The following is a 20,793-nucleotide window of genomic DNA, read 5'->3' on the forward strand; positions in this document are numbered from 1 at the left end:
GTGCATTTAAGGCTATTTTCAAAAACTTATTGGTGGGGCTGGAATTACTTATTTTCAAATTCACACACTTTCAAGGATTTCAAGGACCCAGGGGAACCCTGAAGTGCACATTGGCATTTAACTAAACATTAACTTAACCACTTTCTCGCACAAAATTCAAGTACTTTCAACACTTCAGCACTTCCCTAGTTGATTGTCAAGGTCCTTGATTTACCGTTTCTTTTGGGAAATAATCTTTTAAAGATTTCAAGGACCTATGAGAACCCCCCCCCCTGTTCTGTGTTTCCTGCTCTTTGAGTGACACAGCAGTTTAAAGCTCATTCCTCACCAGGTTATTCTTGGTCTTGGCCACGTTGGGGTCGTCAGGGCCCAGTTTGCTCTGGTAGATCTCCAGCGCTCTCATGTAGTAATACTCCACCTCCTCGTATTTGCCCTGGTTCTGACACAGCAGAGCCAGGTTGTTCAGCTGCTTGGCCACGTCTGGGTGGTCCTTACCCAGGACCTGGAACCAGAGGACAGAAGACGGAGGGTTAATAAAACAACAACAGCTGAAAAATGACAGAAAGTAGAATATATTCACATTTAAGAAGCTGAAAAATGACAGAAACATGAAAATATTCACATTTAAGAAGCTGAAAAATGACAGAAACATGAAAATATTCACATTTAAGAAGCTGAAAAATGACAGAAACACAAAATATTCACATTTAAGAAGCTGAAAAATGACAGAAATGCGAAAATATTCACATTTAAGAAGCTGAAAAATGACAGAAACATGAAAATATTCACATTTAAGAAGCTGAAAAATGACAGAAACACAAAATATTCACATTTAAGAAGCTGAAAAATGACAGAAATGCGAAAATATTCACATTTAAGAAGCTGAAAAATGACAGAAACATGAAAATATTCACATTTAAGAAGCTGAAAAATGACAAAAACTAGAAAATATTCACATTTAAGAAGAACAACAATCGTGTCCACGGTGACAAATGATCACCAGCTGCTGCTGGGTAAGATTTAGTTTACCTTCATACACAGAAATCCTGCTTTAATTTGAACATATATTCAGATTAAAATAGAATAAAATAATCTCAACATCATAATCTGTGTTCCGTTGGGAGGAATTTTCACGATGACGGATCTGGAGACGGCCGTGAAGTCTGCGATGAGTTAAGACGAAGGAATGTTTCTGCGAACGTTCTTGGCCGTGGAGAACGAGGACAGAGACGTGTTCACGTTACATGTCTTTATTATGTGTTAATCTGTGTGTTCTGATTGATTTAGCCGGGATTATAAACTGTGAAAATCCTCAGTAGGAGATTATAAATTAAATTAATTCCACCTCCTCTGCAGCAAAGAGTGTGTGAGTCCTTCTGATTCAGCAGCTCTGCCTCTTTTTTCACTCTCTGCTCTGCTGCAGAGACACGTTTTCAACTTTAAGCCTGAGTTTAAGAGGCGTTCGGAGGAGAGGACGACGTCTCCTCTGTGAGAGGAGGAGGAGGAAGAGGAGGAGGAGGAGGAGGAGGAGGGTTTGCGGTAAATATAAAGGTGTCTCTTCAGCTCCTTCAGGATTTGCTGAGCAGCATCTCTGTCAGCGTCAAACGACAGCGAGGGAAGACAAATGAATACGATAAAGTTCAAATTGTGCATCGTGACGGTGTTTTAAAGCAGCCGTGAAATATGAGAGAAACTAAGCTGAAGCGGAAAAATGACAGAAACTAGAAAATATTCACATTTAAGAAGCTGAAAAATGACAGAAACAGCGTCACAGCGCACACATTGAAAAGCGGCACCGGAGCGTCAGCGTGATTATGTAAACAAAAAAAACACGTGTCGACTGGACAACGGAGAATCTACAGATTCCAGCGATACCATTTTTATCACTCTACGACCAAGATTCACGGATCCAGCCCCAAAATAAGAGCAAAACAACAACTGACTTTCAAGAAATACAACCAGAAATGTTGTCTTACCTTTGCTGTTTATCAAAACAAGTTATTTCCACCGGAACAAAACCACTTCTAATGAAGAACTACATCCCGGTCTGATTGATCATTACAGAGCAACATTAGATCGTTCTGATTAGAGAAGGGCGAATGTCCGCCTAAATGCGTCATATGCATTTATGTCCTTTTGACTCGCTAATGTAGTGATTGATACGCATTTGGGGTCTGATTCTACCGGTTTAGACGTTTAAAACGAGCTGTCAATCACCCTAATTGACCAAGGTAAGCCAGAGCTATGGCGCTGCGTAACTGAAGACGCTGCAGAGTCACAAAGTTGTTATTACGCACTGCACAGGAAGCATCGATTTACAGCGAGTTATTATACTCTTTTTTTTTTTTTTTCAAAACAAGTTCTTTTTAGATCTGTAGTGACATATAAATAAAATTAAATGGGCTTTTAATAATTTGGTACCTTAGAAATCTCAAATGGCACAGATGGTGCCAAGCTGAGCCAAAAGTGAGAACGTCCAGACATCTCTTTACTAAAACCTCTGTAATTTCACTCTGCTTCATTTCAGCAGCATCAGACTTTGCACAGCTCATGTCCACATGTTACATGACCTCCATGTGTTTTTAAGCTCCTACTGCATATTTTAAAGGTGATATTTGCTTTAAAATGCAATATTTTTTTAGGCGAGAGAAAAAAATCCTTCATTTATGCTGTGTTATCTGTAGTTTGATACCAAGATAATCCACATAGAGCTTTTAACTGCAGAGATTTACTCTATTTAATTTGGGCATGTCATTTTCGAGCAGGGACTCCAAAAAGAGGGTCAGGGAAGAAGAGGTTAAGAAGCTAAAAAATGACAGAAACACAAATATATTCACATTTAAGAAGCTGAAAAATGAGAGAAACTAGAAAATATTCCCATCGAGTTTGACTGAAAGTGAAAGTAAATGAGCAGAAATAGGTTTTCGAATGAAGAAACATCTGCTGGGTCATTTTGTGTATGTGTGTGACGACCTTTGACCTACCTTCTCTCTGATCTCCAGCGCTCTCTTACACAGAGGCTCAGCTTCCTTGTACTTCCCTCTCTTTCCATAAAGGACAGCCAGGTTGTTGAGGGTGGCAGCGACCTGACGGACACACAACAAATGTCATTTAATTGTGAACAATTTTGTATTTACACACGTGTGTTAGAAGTCATTCTCTGCAGCAGCATCATCATCACCACAGTGTCATTGATCTGGTGAGTGAGTAATCAATGGGGAAAAAAAGAAGGTGCAGGAAGAAAACGATTATGGTGGGCTGTAATTTGATCCCCAACACGTGTGCTCAGGAGGAAGGAGGCGTCTGGAGGTCACGTCTGGTGACCATGTGGACCTGGAGAGGCAGGAAGTGAGAGGGAGGAGAGGGGGAGGGGGGAGGTGATGGTTCAAGATGATGAAGAGGTGGAGAAAGAGAAGAGTGATGGGGGAAGGGGAGTTTTCTTCTATAATCTGAGAATAAATCACAGTTTTTTGTCGTGGCGTGGAGATACATGAGCTACGATACAAGATATGACTTGCTTACGGCACCATGTTGGCAGGATAAGCCTGATTTCAAGCTAGCTTCAATGCTGCCGTGTTCACGCTGGTGCTGGTCAACGTTAAAGCACGTTGCATTTCCATGGCGACTGAGCTGAAAAAGACGCACGTGACGTCATGTTTACGTGACTCCCCGATTGTTAAAATGAGTCTCTAAAGTAACGCAAAACCTACACAGGTACGCTGGTTATTTGTAGCGCTGCTCTTCGACTGTAGGCGCGCTAACGATGCTAAAGCAGCTAACGGTGCTAACTGGTAAACGGTGTCTGGACTCCGGTGCGTCTTTTTCTGGTCAGACGTCATGGAAACGCACCATGCGTTAGCGCGCTTTAATGTTGACGCCGTTAGCGCCGTTAGCATACCCATCGATTTTTGTCGCAGCGTGTTTTAAAAACAGAAGTAACTAGCGCTTCTATTCACCGTCAGCTCGGGCCGCAACTAATCTGTAGATTGTTGTTAATGGAGCCATCGTTCGGTCCAGAAAATGCCGATCCGAGTTTCTCAAAAGTCTTATTTTGTCCAAAAAAGTGACGGAATGATTCAGATTGAATGATTTCTTTGTTACGTGGAGCGAAGAAACCGGATAAATATTCACATTTAAGGAGCTGAAACGATCAAAAACACTCAAACCGATTAATCGACGATGAAAATAGTTGACGCTTAAATTAGTAATTTAGTGATGATAGAGGAAGATTGAGAGCAATCAAAGGAGGTTGAACTGGATTCAAAGAGTAAAAAGTCAGTTAAGGAACGTGGAGGGCTAACCTCAGCGTGACGATGGTCCAGTGGACACTGGAGACTCGAGCCTGCTGGGGTTAAGACAGTGAGTCCACCAGATGGAGCTTTAATTATTTTTGCAGCCTTAGAACAAGGCAATGGTGTTTACGGACATGTTTCTACGGCAACACCAAAGGACAAACCTCAGAGCCTCAGAGTACATCTCGGGTTTTTAAGTGAACGAGTACGACATAAACAAAGAAGAAGAAGGTGCTTTTTTGGTATGCAAAGGCTACTGTAGTTCCCTGAATGGTGTTTACGGACATGTTTCTACGGCAACACCAAAGGGCCAACCAGCCTCAGAGTGCATACAAAGGCTACCGTAGTTCCCTGAAGCTCATGGGAAAGGTAGAGGTCAGTGTGTTGGATGAATTCTTACATAATGGACCTTAAATCTGTGCTGTTTAGAGCTGTGGTGCAGAACAGTACGGGTAAAAATGTGTGTTTGTTATTGTTTAATTGTCCAGAACAACAGAAAAAACACCAGAATAATAATGACGTAAAGTCAGTGATGGAGGAGGAAGAGGCCACTCACAGCTGGATGATCTCTGCCAAGAGTCTTCTCCCTGATGGCCAGAGCGTCGTTCAGCAGGTTCGCCGCCTCCTTGTACTTGTTCTGATCCCTGAGTCAAAGATAAAAACACACAAACTATGTCAACAATGTTCAAACTCAGGGCTCGTTATTTTGCGGCGACAAGGTCAGGAGACACGGAGTCGCAGGAGTTCCCACAGTCAAAGAGTCACTCGAGTCGCTCGTCCTTCGACTATTCAACGGGCTCAGATTTGCGTACATGGCAACGAGCCTGGGGAAATTCTTGTGTGTCGCTCTTTTCTTCCTCGCCTGGGAATGTAACACTCGACCCAGTTGTTGTGTTACTGTACAGTAAATCTTTGTGGCCGTGTTTGCCTTTAAGGCTCGACCGGACAAAGCTCTGAGGCCGTGAGTGAGTGAGGGTGACAATGTAACGAGCTCATTATTGCGCCGTCTCTGCTTTTTCTAGGTCGTGAAGGCGTTTGGATGGAGCTGTGGCTGCACCGAGGTGATGAACGTTCTTTTCACTGGTTTCATCTACCAGCAACGACGACGACAACAGTCCTTTAGACTGTGTGTCGCCGTGTTCACTAAGAAGCTACAAACTCCATTCAGGGAGTTGAGAGCGAGAGTTAAACAGTCACGACCGTGAAATGGTGAGGATTTACAAGCAAACAAGAGAGCGCCAACAGCTAACAAGAGAGCGCCAACAAGGCTCGAAACCCTAGACACAGAAGATCACCGTCAAAATGATCTCTACCTCGGAAAACAATAGGGGCGCCAACGTTAGCGCATGGCGCATTACCATGACGACTGACTGGAAAAAGACGTACATGTTTACGCGACTCCCGATTGTTAAAATTAGTCTCTAAAGTAACACCAAACGCGCAGCTATTTTCGTTTAATAAACATACTGCTCCAGGTCGACTGTAGGCGCGCTAACCGGCGCTAACGGAGCTAACTGGTAAACGGTGCCTAGACTACGGTAAACATGACGTCACGCGCGTCTTTTCCGGTTAGGCATCATGAGCTAACTTTGACGCCATTAACATGCCCACCACAATTCTGGGACATTTTATCTATCTATTCTGAATCGTAGTAAATCGCGATTCTTATGTGAATCGATTTTTTGGCACACCCCTACAAAGCAAAGGTTATTAAAGCGAGGATTTAACGTTTAACGTCGAAAAACACAACGCGACTACGACGTTAGCTCTTCCCGCTAACCTGAAAGCTGCTGCCAACCAACAGTAACCACGGCAACCGCTGGTCTGAGGCAAAAAATTTGCGTTCCATCGTGAGTTTTGTCACGAACGTGAAAACCGTGGCGCGTAAGCTACGTTATGAGGACGTAGACAGAACCACGACAACCTGTATTTAAACATTTACCGGTTATTGTCACATTCATATTGCTAATAAATGATTTAAACATGACAATGAGGCCTTAGTGTGGACATGATATCTCTCATGACACCATGTAGATGATCAAAAATTAGGAATTAGTCTGGTATAAAGTACTGGTATAATACCATGAAAATTTATTTTTTAATATTACTGAAGTAAAAAGTCTTAAAGTTTATAAAATGTACTGTACTGAAGTATGAAAAGTCATTTTCTGATATAAAATGTACTTTGGTGTCCTTCAACTAGAAGGTTGTGGGTTCAATTCCCAGCTCTGCTCGTCTACATGCGTCCTTGAACAAAGACACTGTTGCCGCATGTTGCAGGGTCTGATTTTATTTGGAAGTAATGAGTAACAAAAACAGTTAAAAAGTACAAGTACGTGAATTTTGTCGTATTTGACGTATAGCAACCACGTTAGAGCTATAACTCCATATGACTCCATTATTCGAGCTTTTTTCACGATTAAACCCAGATTTCTGATTGTTTTAGCTTCTTAAATGTGAATATTTTTATTAATTTCTTTGTCCCAGATAACAAAGATAACAGATTTGAAGAATCTTGACGCCCCCTATTTATAGCCGTTACCACCTTTCATACTTGTTAAATTAGACTGAACATTCAAATTGTCCCCAAATCCGTAATCTGGACCAGATCCAGATGAAACCTGGTCTGCTGGTAGAGTGTCTCATCCTGCACACACGTACCAAATGTCACTCAAATCCGATGAGATTTGACTTCTGAAGTGACCTCAAAGTGCATAGGAGCCGTCACTCACCTGTAAACCAGGGCTAAGATGTTGAGCATGGTGGCCACGTCCGGGTGGTCGTGTCCAGACGTCTTCTCCAGGTCCTCCAGCGCCTGTTTGCAGAGGGGCACGGCCACCTCGTAGCGGCCCTGCGAGGCGTACTGGATCACCAGGTTGTGGAGCGTCCTCAGGCGCGCCGGGATCTCGTAACCTCCCTGCTGAGCCGCCGCCGCCGCTGCGCTGCCGTGAGCCGGCTGGACTGGAGACGCAAGAGAAGAAAAACCGTGGGATTATTTTTCTTAAATCACATTTTTGTCCCCAAAAAACAACAAAATGACTGATTATCACCAAAAACGTCATTTTGAAGCCTCGAAAGAAAGAGTTCCTGTTGTTTGACAAATTATTTTATCTATTCTGTGCATAACTTTGCTTAATTTTTTGTTTTTTCTATTTTATCACTTTAAGAGAAATCCATAAAATAACTGAATGGGATGGATGGATAGATAGAAAGTGAAATGATTGTGTTATAGCAGCACTTTACAACTCTTAAATATGAAAAAGAAAATAGAAAATATAACCTTAAAAAGCTCAAGATGTTCAAGACAATATACGGCTACACAAGGAGGTTGGAAAATCTTAGAATAAAACGTACAAATTGTACAATAAAGTGTTAAAATATAAGAGCAAATGCCACAGCAATGGAAGAAGGAATAGTACAATAAGTAAATATGATATAAAATATAAAGGCGGTAAACAAACACACAAACGGGATAATTCACTCATAAATGAGTCTATTTTTGTGCGCTATATTTGACTGGGTCACGAGGAATGTCTCCTATGACATGTCTCATGTCTGAATGAATGTGAGTGAAAGGTCAGGAACCCTCATAACTAAAGATTGTGTCCAGTAAACAGCCCTACTATCAATTATTCTACAATAAAATCCCCAATTATCAAAAATAACTGTGTTCCTTAACGACGTACTTTCAAAATAAGACGACACTACACGTGAAAACCACGACACAAGAGCTTAATACACTTTATTATATATAAGTATACATTTTCCCCCCGATTCATTAACACAAACAGGGCTGTGAATGTTTTTACGAGCACATCTGGAAACTCAGAGTGGATAATGAGAGCTCGCAGAGAGAGAAATGACTGTATTTAAGCCCCGAGGACAATTTAAATCAAGGCAGAGCTGTCATCATCATTATCTCCTCACTGCTAACGTCCATTTTTACCGAAAGCCCTGAGGCTTTTCCAGGAGACGCATCATCTGTGACTGTGACTCGTGTTCACACTCACTGGATTCATGTCAGTAAAAGAGCTTTTTAAAAGCGGCAATTAACTCTTTCAAAATAAAAGCTAACTCCTTGATTTCAGCAGGGCTGAATCTCAAAATATTTCTGTATCAGATCGATACGTTACACCGCGTTCAGACAATTAATCTGAAACAAAACCTGTCGATTTATTAAGAAAATAAAGGACACTATAATCAATGAGGCAAATATTTGTTAGTTAGAGTCCTAAATAAATGGGATTCTTAGTTCAGAAGCTTTGAGCAAATATTACGTCACATGGGAGAGGATTAGGGCCACATGTGAAAATAAATTGGAAATAAATCAATAAAAAAGCCTGAATTCTTAGATTTAAGTAGAAATTCTCACATTCTGAGATTGAAGTCAGAATTCGGAGTAAAGAAAAGGTCAGAATTCTGACTTATATTGCGGATTTCAACTTAAATCTCAGAATTTAACAATCATCGACTTAAAAAAAAGTCTTTAATATCAGAATTCTGAGGAAAAAAAAAACCCCGAATTCTGAGATAAACAGCCTTTCCCCCCCTCAGAATTCTGACTTTAATTTCAGAATTTGACAATCATCTACTTCAGATCTAAGAATCTAAGAAAAAAAGCCTTTAATCTCAGAATTCTGAGGAAAAAAATACCAGAATTCTGAGATTAACAGCATTTTTTCCCCTCAGAATTCAGACTTTAATCTCAGAATTTGAGAAATTCCACTTAAAATCTAAGAAATCTCAGAATTCTGAGGGGAAAAAAAAAACATCAGAATTCTGAGATTAATAGCATTTTTTCCCCTCAGAATTCAGACTTAAATTCTGGATTAAATTAAACATCAGAATTTACTTAAATTCTGAGATTTTTTAATCCAAGTAAAAGTCAGAATTTTGTCTTTTTCAAAAACCAATAACCTCTATATCCTCGATAAAATCCTGACATACAGAAGCAAATTGTGCAAAGAAAAGGAGAGCATATGAATACAAATTACAACATACTACAAATTAAATCTACATATAAATTTGTAATTATACATAAAACGCATATTTTACACATATTTTACACAAAATATACCTATTTTTTCCACCTTTAACCTCTGTCTGCAGTTTGTAGAGTGAGCTCACAGTGACACGAGCATCTTCACGTGATACGTCACATTATTTATGTAACTTTTAAATCGTTCTACAGTATTGACCTCTGCTGTGACCTCCTTTAACTCCAGATTTCTGAAGAACCCCACCCTCATCGCTCATTTCATCAACACGAGAGCAAAGCCTGTGTCCACTCCCACTAGAAACACAACAAAGAAGCCAGTTTTAACATCAAAAAGACATCAAAATAAATTCCTCTCTTTGACTCAAACGCGCTGTGCTTCGTCTGCTCGACAACCTGCACACACTGAAACCATCGTTTCAGCCCAAACACACAAGTCTGGACCACACCCACCAAAATTACACCCACCAAACGGAGTCAAGAAAGAGGGAAATACCAAAGAGCCACATCCTGAAATTTGTATGGAAGGAAAAAAAAATGCACAGATGACAGATTTCGTTCAGTGAGCGCTGAGCTGCAGCCTGAGACGGGAAAACAGCTAAAACATCTAAATCATACCACACACATGTAGCTGCATGATATTAGTGTCAAAATTATATTATTTAAATTTGCACTTCCTGTTTTAGGTTAGGGTTCGTTCAGTTCGTGAAATGTGCAAAACGCCAAGATGGACACCAAATCCAAAATGGCTGACTTCCTGTTGAGTCGAGGTCGTGGTCCCAATGCGATTTTTTGTTCCTCTTGGGCCGAACCACGTTCCTACCAAATTTCGTGAAATTTGGCGCAACTAAATTTCGACCCGCTAGGCTAGGTGTTTGACCTGAGGGGGCGCTACTGAAAAAACAAGGTAGTAAAATGTTTCTGGAAGAGGATTAGGGCCACATGTGAAACAGATTTTGGGAATTCTCACATTCTGAGGATAGAAAATGTCAGAATTCTGACTTAAATTGCAGATTTCTGAGAAACAAATTCTAACTTAAATCTCAGAATTTGACAATAATCTACATAAAATATAAGAATCGAAGAAAAAAGGTTTTTAATCTCAAAATTCTGAGAGTAACTGGCTTTTTAACACTGAGAATTCTGACTTTAATCTCAGAATTTGAGAATTTTCACTTAGAATCTAAGAAAAATAGTCTTTCATCTCATTTCATTAACTGCCTTATTCCCCTCAGAATTCTAACTTAAATTCTCAATTAAATTAAATATCAGAATTTACTGAAATTCCAAGATTTTTTAATCCCATGGGATTAATTTCTTTTCCTGTTTTTATGAGGTTCACTTAAACTAAGAAGAATATAAAGAAATGAGATTAGCAAATTTATTTAACAATATTCAAATATATTGTGAATATTACTTAATATTTAAGTTTTAAGTTAAAAAGTTTAACAGCCATGTTTTTTGTTGTTGTGTTGTCGATGTCATTGTTCTGCCTCATGAGCAGAAACGACGGTAACATTATTTGTTTGCTGCTCAACGCGCGGTTGCCCTGCATCGCTGTCACTAGCTCTCACGTGCTGGTGTTTAGCGCATTTAAAAATATTTAAAATCGCATTTCTACTTCCCGCCGGTTTGCGACTGGCGCTAAAGCAGAGTCCACCGATGTTGGACGAGAAAAACGCCCGAAAAGTTGCTTTTATCAACTTGTAACGCGTACGCAAGAGTGAACGAAGAGCTCTTTAGCCGAGGCCTCCAGCTCGTACATGCGAGTGTGCGGTGTTAACTTTTAAAACAAAGGAGCTGGAGTCTGACTCAGACTGGTGTGAGTGAACCAGTCTGCTGGTAATTTGTTAGTTATTTAAAATTGGCCGACAAACGGTCGCTGGCAGCCAAAAGGGAAATCACTGCAGTGCATTAAAGGTTTAATGAAAGCCAAGTCTGTCTCTGAGAAACAAACACCTGCTGGTTATTTTGTGTCTGGATTTTTCCTGATTCGTTCAGATGTTTCTAACAGTCAAAGAAGTTGTGAAGCTTCTGTGGAGAACAGTTAAGACTGAACCCTGAGGTATCAGGTAGGACGTAGAGTACGCAGCAGGAACACTTACTGCCTGGGGCTTGATCGTCGTGGTCGTCAGGAAAGAGATCGTCCAGATTCTCTTTGCTGGAGTCCGAGTCCTTTTCCTCCTGAAAGAGAGGAAAGAGCAAAGGATGGAGTGAGAGAAAGGAGAGGAGGAGGAGGAGGAGGGGGACAAAGAGGTAATAGTGAGGGAACATGGTTGTTTTCCAAACCCACGCAAGAACCTCATCTGCCGCTTTGTTCTCTGGCAAATCTGTGTCAAAGCACTTTGAGGTCATTGGTGTTGTTGGTGTTTGCTCCTCTGTGTTTACTCTCAGCACAAAACAAAACAACGACCAGCTCATCCACCTTTCAGTGTCAGGTATCAAACTCCAACAGCTACACATGGAGCTCAAATACTCCTTTGTTTAGCAGAAGAAGAAGAAGAAGTGGAGGACTCACAGAGGGCGACAGGTCCTCGTCGTACTTCTTCAGCTGGTTCATGAACTCCAGGTGCTTCTTCTCCTCCTCCAGCTGTGCCACGCTCTGCTCGCTCTTCTGCAGCTTCTGCTGCGTCCCGGCCAGCTCGTCCCTCAGCCACTGGTTCTCCTGACAGAGCCGACGGACCTGAGAGCGCAGCTTCTGCTTCTCCGACTCCACGGAGCTCAGGTGGCTCGACAGCGCCATCATCACCTGGTTTAGGGCGACGGCACATGTCAACAACGCTGATACTGATAACAGCTCACGCAAGTCCACTATAGTCCCGCGTGACAACCACTGTAGTCCACTGTAGTCCACTGTAGTCCACTGTAGTCCACTGTAGTCCACTGTAGTCCACTACAGTCACGCGTGACGACCACTACTATAGTCCAACTGTGACGACCACTAAAGTCCATTATAGCCCCGCGTGACAACCACTACTGTAGTCCATTATAGTCCACTGTGAAGACCACTATAGTCCTTTATAGCGCCATGTGACGACCACTACTATATTCCACTATAGTCCCATGTGACGACCACTACTATAGTCCACTATAGTCCCACGTGACGACCACTACCAAAGTCCCGCGTGACGACCATTACTTTAGTCCCACGTGATGATCACTATAGTCCATTATAGCCCCGCATGACGAACACTACTATATTCCACTATAGTCCCATGTGATAACCACTACAATATTCCACTATAGTCCCACGTGACGACCACTACTATATTCCACTATAGTCCTGCATGACGAACACTACTATATTCCACTATAGTCCCATGTGACAACCACTACAATATTCCACTATAGTCCCATGTGACGACCACTACTATAGTCCACTATAGTCCCGAGTGACGACCACTACTATAGTCCCGCGTGACGATCACTACTATAGTCCCGCGTGACGATCACTATAGTCCCGCATGACGACCACTACTATATTCCACTATAGTCCCATATGACGACCACTACTATATTCCACTATAGTCCCATGTGACGACCACTACTATATTCCACTATAGTCCCACGTGATGACCACTACTATAGTCCACTATAGTCCCGCGTGACGACCACTACTATAGTCCCGCGTGACGACCGCTTTTGTCCCGCATGACGACCACTACTATATTCCACTATAGTCCCGCTTTACGACCACTATAGCCCACTATATTCCCAAGTGACGACCACATCTATATTCCACTATAGTCCCGCTTTACGACCTCTATAGCCCACTATAGTCCCGTGTGACGACCACTACCATAGTCCACTATAATCCCGCGTGACGACCACTATTATAGTCCCATGTGACGACCACTATTATAGTCCACTATAATCCCCCGTGACAACCACTACTATAGTCCCGCATGATGACCACCATAGTCCTCTATAATCCCACGTGACGACCACAACTATAGTCCCGCATGATGACCACCATAGTCCTCTATAATCCCACGTGACGACCACAACTATAGTCCCGCATGATGACCACCATAGTCCACTATAATCCCCCGTGACGACCACTACTATAGTCCCGCATGATGACCACCATAGTCCACTATAATCCCACGTGACGACCGCCACTATAGCCCACTACTATAGTCCCATATGACGACCACTATTGTGCACTATAGTCCCGTGTGACAACCACTACAGTTCACTATGGTCCTGCATGACGACCACTACAGTCCACTATAGTCCATGATAGTCAACTACAGTCCGCTATAGTCCACTATAGTCCACTACAGTCCACTACAGTCCACTATAGTCCATGATAGTCCACTATAGTCCATGATAGTCCATGATAGTCCACTACAGTCCACTATAGTCAACTACAGTCCACTATAGTCCATGATAGTCCACTATAGTCCATGATAGTCCACTATAGTCCCACAGAAACGTACCTGTGCCTCGCTCAGCCCGAGCTCCAGCATCTCCAGGGACTTGCGGATCATGTGGGACTTCTCCTCGACCAGGACGCCCTCCTCGTCCTGCTTCAGGCAGCGCAGCGTGCCCAGCAGGCCGTCCAGGATGGAGTGGTGCTCCTGCTTCAGGGCGTCCAGCCCCTGGATCACCTGCTTGGTCCGGGAGATGATCTCATCCTGGGAGAGCTTCTCCCCGGGGTTCTCCTCCTCCTTCACGCACACCATTGTGGACATGTCCTCACGCATCCTGCCCACATTCACAGCAGAGGGGAGAAAAAATGACTTTAGACTTCAGACAATTCAGTCCAACAAAACTCAAGAACATGCAGTTGTGGATGTCGAGTCAGCCGTCAGAACTTCCTGTTTCATCATCTTGTACTCTTCTTTATCACGGTTATTGAACTCATACAAACTAAATACAATCGCTCACTAATTAAATAGTGCGGTAAAATAATGTCCCTGTGTGTAATTTATATCCCATAATCAGCAGCTTCTTGTCGCCGCAGTCTATCGCACATAATCAGATTCTAAAGCAGCCTTGGCGATTAGGGAAGGAAGGAAACGGATGAGTTTATTATTGTTTTATGATACATCGTTAATATGCACATATGAGCCAAACCTGTCAGGATTATACGTGTTCTTTTGTTCCCACTGACACACACACACACACACACACACACACACACACACACACACACACAGTTAAGAGGATTATGACTGAACTGAGCTGCCTAAGAAACCTCCAGCAGCGTCTCCACAGTTTCACTGTGAAACCAGAGTACAGGGTGTGACTGCACTAACATTCACTCTATTTTCTTTCATGTTTTTCTGAAGCCCACCATCATCATCATCATCATCATCATCACCACACCTCAGTGCTACAGCAGTGAAGGTGAAGACTCCAGAGACCCTGAACTGAGCAGAGCTGAGGCTGCCTCTGATTTCACGTCAAACTGAAAAAGGAAAAATACTAAAAATAAAAAAGACTGATGTGACTGAGGCTGAGGAGAAGATCTCTACAGAGGAGATCTTCCCCATGTGACTCAGCAACCAGCACAACAGCCAATCAGGAGAGAGCAGGAAGCCGACGCTGTGAGGAGCAGCAGGAGAAGATGGAGATGGAAAACACCAGTGACATTTTTAATTAGTATTGTTTTAAATCAGGTTAAGCAGAGCATGTGTATTTGTCTACTGTCTATTAATTAACTATTTTGATGATTAATTAATCTCTTTTTCATACTGATGACAACAGGTTTTTCTCATTTTCCTGGTTTCTTTGCTCAAAGTGAACGATTTTGGTTTGTGGACAAAACAGAACATCATTATTTGGAGGTTTGAGAAACACTTATCAACATTTTATGGAAGTTTCAGCCTTAACAAGACTGAAAAAGCACAAGAAAATCACTAAATCTGAACATCGATCAACAGTGAGAAGTGTAAATTAAGATTTAAATTCATTAAGCTTCTTACATGTATAAAAAAATTCTGGAAAATCATTAAAACGGAATGATTTTAGTTCGTGGATCATCATTTCTGGGTTTCTGACATTTTGTGGCCCAAACAATGACGTTTCAGCCTAAAAACCACAACAAAACTAATCCTAAATCTGAATTTTAAACCACAACAACACAGTTTCACCCACTGAGATCACATGTCCCAATAAGGCTCCAACAAAGTCTCAATTATGAATGAAGTCAAAATAGTTCTGAGTTTGTTTTGCTTTAAACGACAAAGAACTCATTAAATAAGATGAAAAACACTGGTGGTGCTGTACTGATGCATGAACTGAGGCCATTATTCTGCACACGTTTGCATTTCTTTCTTTAAAAAGACATAATGAGAGAATCATGTGACGACGATAAGAGGCTGGAAACAGCAGAGAGAGTCACGGGTCACGAGTCACGACACAGCCCGAGTGAATCTGAGCAACAATGAACACATCTGAGGTTTGAAAGTGGAAGTGACAGAGGAGGGAAAAACGCTGAGTCACACTGAGAGGGTCCAAAAAAAATGTTGAGTCATGTTTCCCCAAATCTGTCTGTGGAAGGAATTCAAAGAAATCACATTTATATATTCACATTTAAGAAGCTGAAAAATCAGAGAAATGTGTTGGTCGTTGTAAAAAAAGTACCTTTATATTAGTGCTGTTAAACGTTAACAGCGTTTAACGGCGTCAACGTTAACGCACAGCGTGTTTCCATGACGACTGACCGGAAAAAGACACGCGTAACGTCATGTTTACGCGACTCCCGATCGTTAAAACGAGTCTCTGAAGTAACGCTAAACTTTAAAAACAGTGGCACACAAACGAAGTACACAGGTATTTTTAGCGCTGCTCTTTTCGTTTAATAAACAGACCGCTACAGTTGACTGTAGGCTAACGCTAACGGTGCTAAAGGAGCTAATGCAACTAACGGAGCTAACTGGTAAACAGTGCTTTGACTCTGGTGTCGCGGCGCGTAAACGTGACGTCACGCACGTCTTTTTCCGGTCAGTCGTCGTGGAAACGCGTCACGTGCCAACACGCGTTTATCTTTTGAACGACACTAATTTATATGTGTTGTTTTGGTTTAAAATTCTCCCCGAGGATTGGATTTCAGATTCAGGGTGAATTTTGGTGTTTTTGCGGTGTTATTAAGGCTGCAATTTGTTGTCGTTCGGTCCATAAAATGTTCCAAAATTATGAAAAATGTTGACCAGTCTTTCTCTAAACCTGGAAATGATGATGTTGATATTTTCTCGAATGCAATATAGAGCAAAGAAACCAGAAAATGTTCACATTTAGGAAGCTGAAAAGGTACCTTTATCAGTGTCGTTTTGGTTTAAAATTGTCACTGTGGATTGTTATTCAGATTTAGGATGAATTTTGGTGTTTTTTGCGGTGTTATTAAAGCTGCAATTTGTTATTATTTGGTCCATAAAATTATGAAAAATGTTGTCTAGTCTTTCCTTAAACCTGGAAATGAAGATTTTGATGTTCTCGAATGTCTTGTTTTGCAATACGGAGCAAAGAAACCACAAAATATTCACATTTAAGAAGCTGAAAAATGAGAGAAACTTTAGTTTCTCCTGGATTCAAACAATGTCCCAACTACGGAAGCCCAAGAGGAACGTGGGAAGATAAAGTGATTTTCATTAAAAGCAAATCCCCCTCAACTGCACTGAAAACACAATGAGGAATGATTTATTTCTCAAGCCTCTGATGTTAATCTGTACAGTATTCATAAATGAGGGATTACATTTGCAGTCTCCATTCACAGATAAAGGTGTTCACCAAACTTTCAGACAGTACAAGGAACACGTTAAGCCTCGTTACCTGCTCCAGAATTCACAGTAATTCTTATTTTATCAGTTTCTGAAGAACGTGGTTATGTGACGGTCACATAATAGTCTGAAAATCTGCTGAAAAATTGATTTTCCACCAAACTGGGTGATACAAATGAAGAAACCGCACCACTGTTTCCTTCTTTCCTGAAACCTGAAAGGTTATTGGGCAGAAGCTCATCTGTGGTTGGAGTACAAAGCTTCAGGAAAACAGAATGACTTCATTCCTGTGTCATGTAGTCTGGATTAATCATAACAACCGTATGCAGCGCGTTATATTAAATATTGATAATCAGAATATATTGTACGCAACAAATCCTGTACTGAAGATAAAGCTTTGGTGAACATCTTTATGACAGCCAGTTTATTAGGAACACCTAGCTTAAACGGACAGGTCACATAAAACAAACGTTGCAGCCATTTTATAAGTTTAAAGCTGCATTATGTAATAAATCTAAATCAACTAAAGCCATAAAATCCTCCTAATATGTCACAGAGACTCAGGAATAATGTTCATATAACAAACTGAACTCACCAACAACAACAGTACAGACAAAATATTTGCATTAAAAAATATATTTTGCAGACTGCAAACCATGTTTATGTTTTGGCGTCATGTGGCGCCACCTACCGCCGTCTACCAAACATTGCAGTCAGTAGAGTCTCAGCTGCAGAGCAACTACAGGTTGCCAGTTACGTCAGAAAACGAAACCTAAAAGACCTCGGTATTTTGAATTTGAATGTAGTAACAGTTTTTGGCCACATTCTTACATATGGCGCCTTTAAGTGACAACTATTTTCTCAGTTATTCAACTATTTATATGCAGAGTGCTGAGTTAACTTAAATGTATTTGTATTATTCTGACCAAAGCATCAAGTATTTGACATTTTTTCATTATAAAAATGACTTTGATGACTTTAAAATAGCTATTCTCTATTAGCTGGGTTGTCATCGAGTTATTATGATGTTATTTGGCTCAAAAATGAAGATATTTTGTTGAAAATCCACTGTTTCTTACTCCGTAGTAGCCTGGATGTCAGAGGGTTAAACACACACAACTGGACATTTTCTTTCAGGAGCTTGTTTTTCTTCCTCAGACACCCTGCAGCGCTACAAGAAAATCTCAGTCAAGTCTATTTACTTTGCACTCATACGAGCATAGACACACGTTTATGTTAGGTTTAGCTCTGTTGAACAGACTTTTAATCAAAGGACTAGACCTGCGACCATCACCACAACAACAACAACAACAACAACAACAAACTGCCGTAAAGAACAGGCCATTTACTTTGCTTTATCGCACCAGTAAATAAGGTCAACAACACACAAAACCTTTGGGATCAGTGTGAGGCAACAACGACAACAAGCCGTGTCAGGGGAGCGCGGGGTTGTTCGCCTGAGGGGGGCGGAGCCACGCAGGTTGTCAAGAGTGTCTCCTTTGGGTGGATTAAACATTAAATACTTCAGGGAAGGGCAAACAAAAACACACACACACACTCTTCAGGCTCATCATCAAACCCATATGTGACCGCACCATTTAAAAACCACAGCCCATATATTTTTGGTCGTCGTGGATTTATTAGCTTTGCCGGAATTTAAATTTAAAAATGCGCCTGTGGTCTGAAGTCGAATCGATCGAGATATTTGTGAAGGAGCAGCGGTCAGGAGATGTTTTAGAAAGAGTCCAGAACACGTTTAGCACTCGCTCACAATTAAAGGACTCATATTATACCCAATTTCTCCAAGTTAACCTAGTTCCCTGGTGTCATAATGAACATGTATGTGACATGCTTTGGTCAAAATACCATAAGGATGACGCACAACTGAGGCTACAGGGAGCTAACAGCAGTTAGCATTTGGTTTGTGTAGGACTAGTTTGTGTAGGACTAGTTTGTGTAGTGTATTACTAGTTTGTGTAGGACTAGTTTGTGTAGGACTCTGTGCTGCACTGTGGAGCCAAGAATAGAATGTTTTCGCGGACTTCGCGAACTTTGCGAACTTCTGGGTTTTCGGATACCGCTGCCCTCCTCGCCAGCATTCTCGCATGTTTTACAGACAAAGCGGAGCTCCGCGAGACAACGATTATAGGAATTTATCGCATTGCGACGTCCCGAAGTCAACGTCGCATGTTTTATATAAGGATTTAAAGGTGCATTATGTAATAAATCTAAAGCAACTGGCTGTAAAATCCTCCTAATATGTCACAGAGACTCATGAATAATGTTCATATAACAAACTGAACTCGCCAACAACAACAGTACAGACAAAATATTTGCATTGCATTTGCAGACTGCAAATCATGTTTTGTCATGTGGTGCCACCTACCGCCGTCTACCAATCATTGCAGTCAGTAGAGTCTCAGCTACCAAGCAACCACGGGTTGCTAGTTACGTCAAAAAAACGAAACCTAAAAGACCTCTGTATTTTGAATTTGAATGTAGTAACCGTTTTTGGCCACATTCTTACATATGGCACCTTTAAATGATTAAAAAGTTGATTTTGCATAATATGGGACCTTTTTAGGAAAAACATACAGTCGTATTTTAGCCACTTTACAAAAGCCTCTGGACCTACTGAGTATCTTACTTCTTAATTCTCTCAATTTAACTAAAAAAAACTAAGGTGTAAACCACTCACTCCCCCCACACCATCGATTTTACGACACGGCACACAGCAGTTGTCGATCCACTTCCGCCTCCATCGCAAACATTAAACATGTTGTTTCGTAACTTTGGCGTTCAGAATCCTTTGTTCGAATTAACCCGAGTGACGCAAAGTGGCCACACGAGGCAGCAGCAGGCCAGCAGCTCCTGTGTAGCCGTGAGCTAAAAACACTGATTTTCTCTATGGGCTTTGGTGCATGGGCGTTAACGTAGATCTTTTGAGTTAGAAAAAGGCAATATAAAGCAGCTAAGATATTATTAATGTGGGCATATATTTAATAGGTCTGTTCTTTTCCCCTCCAGCTGTGACGCCCACACTGAGACCCCACTGTCCCCTCAACACAGCCACCTTTCAGAGCCCTCAACCCGACCTGAATGTCAATGACCAGGACGTCCAGCAGACCTCCACCCACCGTCACGTCAGCATTTCTCTGACCTTGTCTTTATATTTATTTATTTATCTGACCGTTATGCTGACCCTTTATACCAATATTATTGTACTTTCATTCCTTGTTCTTACTTTTGTTTGTTTCTAGCTTTCAAAAACGTTGCTAAATCAATAAAGTTGTAATCTCTATCGATATAAAGGGCGTATTTGTATTGTGTTAAATGACAACCTATTATTTATGACATTTAAGGGGTTTCTTGAATGCATCTTGAAGCTGCTCCTCTCAGCTGTGAACCCTGCGTTACTGTCCGTACTAGAATTAGGGCAGGAAATCTACTCGCGTTTACGAAGAAAATGTACATATTTGAGCCACTTCAAGCTATTTCAAAAGACATAATTCTCTGACAAATACTAAAAACAAAGAAATAAACAGCCCATAACATGACTCTATTTATGACTTTTTAAAGGCGCCATATGTAAGAATGTGGCCAAAAACAGTTACTACTTTCAAATTCAAAACACCAAGGTCTTTTAGGTTTCGTTTTCTGACCTAACTGGCAACCCGTGGTTGCTCGGCAGCTGAGACTCTACTGACTGCAATGATCGTTAGACGGCGGTAGGTGGCGCCACATGACGCCAAAACATGATTTCAAAACATAAACATGA

General features: G+C 41.4%; 1 protein-coding gene across 6 annotated transcripts in view; it reads right to left on the minus strand.

The window, feature by feature from the left end:
• The window catches only part of klc1a (kinesin light chain 1a), a gene marked incomplete at its 3' end in the record, with an annotated part of 40,471 nt that overhangs the window by 18,388 nt on the left and 1,290 nt on the right, over positions 1–20,793 (minus strand). For all 6 annotated transcript variants that reach the window (XM_083892105.1, XM_083892108.1, XM_083892104.1 and 3 more), the window contains exons 2-8: positions 13,731–13,998; positions 11,807–12,037; positions 11,394–11,472; positions 7,025–7,253; positions 4,849–4,936; positions 2,985–3,086; positions 329–502 (exon numbers count right to left, since the gene is read on the minus strand). In XM_083892105.1, the coding sequence (XP_083748231.1) occupies positions 329–502; positions 2,985–3,086; positions 4,849–4,936; positions 7,025–7,253; positions 11,394–11,472; positions 11,807–12,037; positions 13,731–13,997 (1,170 nt within the window). In that variant the 5' untranslated portion in view covers position 13,998. The remainder of the gene's footprint in view (positions 1–328; positions 503–2,984; positions 3,087–4,848; positions 4,937–7,024; positions 7,254–11,393; positions 11,473–11,806; positions 12,038–13,730; positions 13,999–20,793) is intronic.

This window comes from Microchirus variegatus, assembly GCF_963457635.1.
Source record: "Microchirus variegatus genome assembly, chromosome: 7".
In the NCBI taxonomy this organism is placed as follows: domain Eukaryota; kingdom Metazoa; phylum Chordata; class Actinopteri; order Pleuronectiformes; family Soleidae; genus Microchirus; species Microchirus variegatus.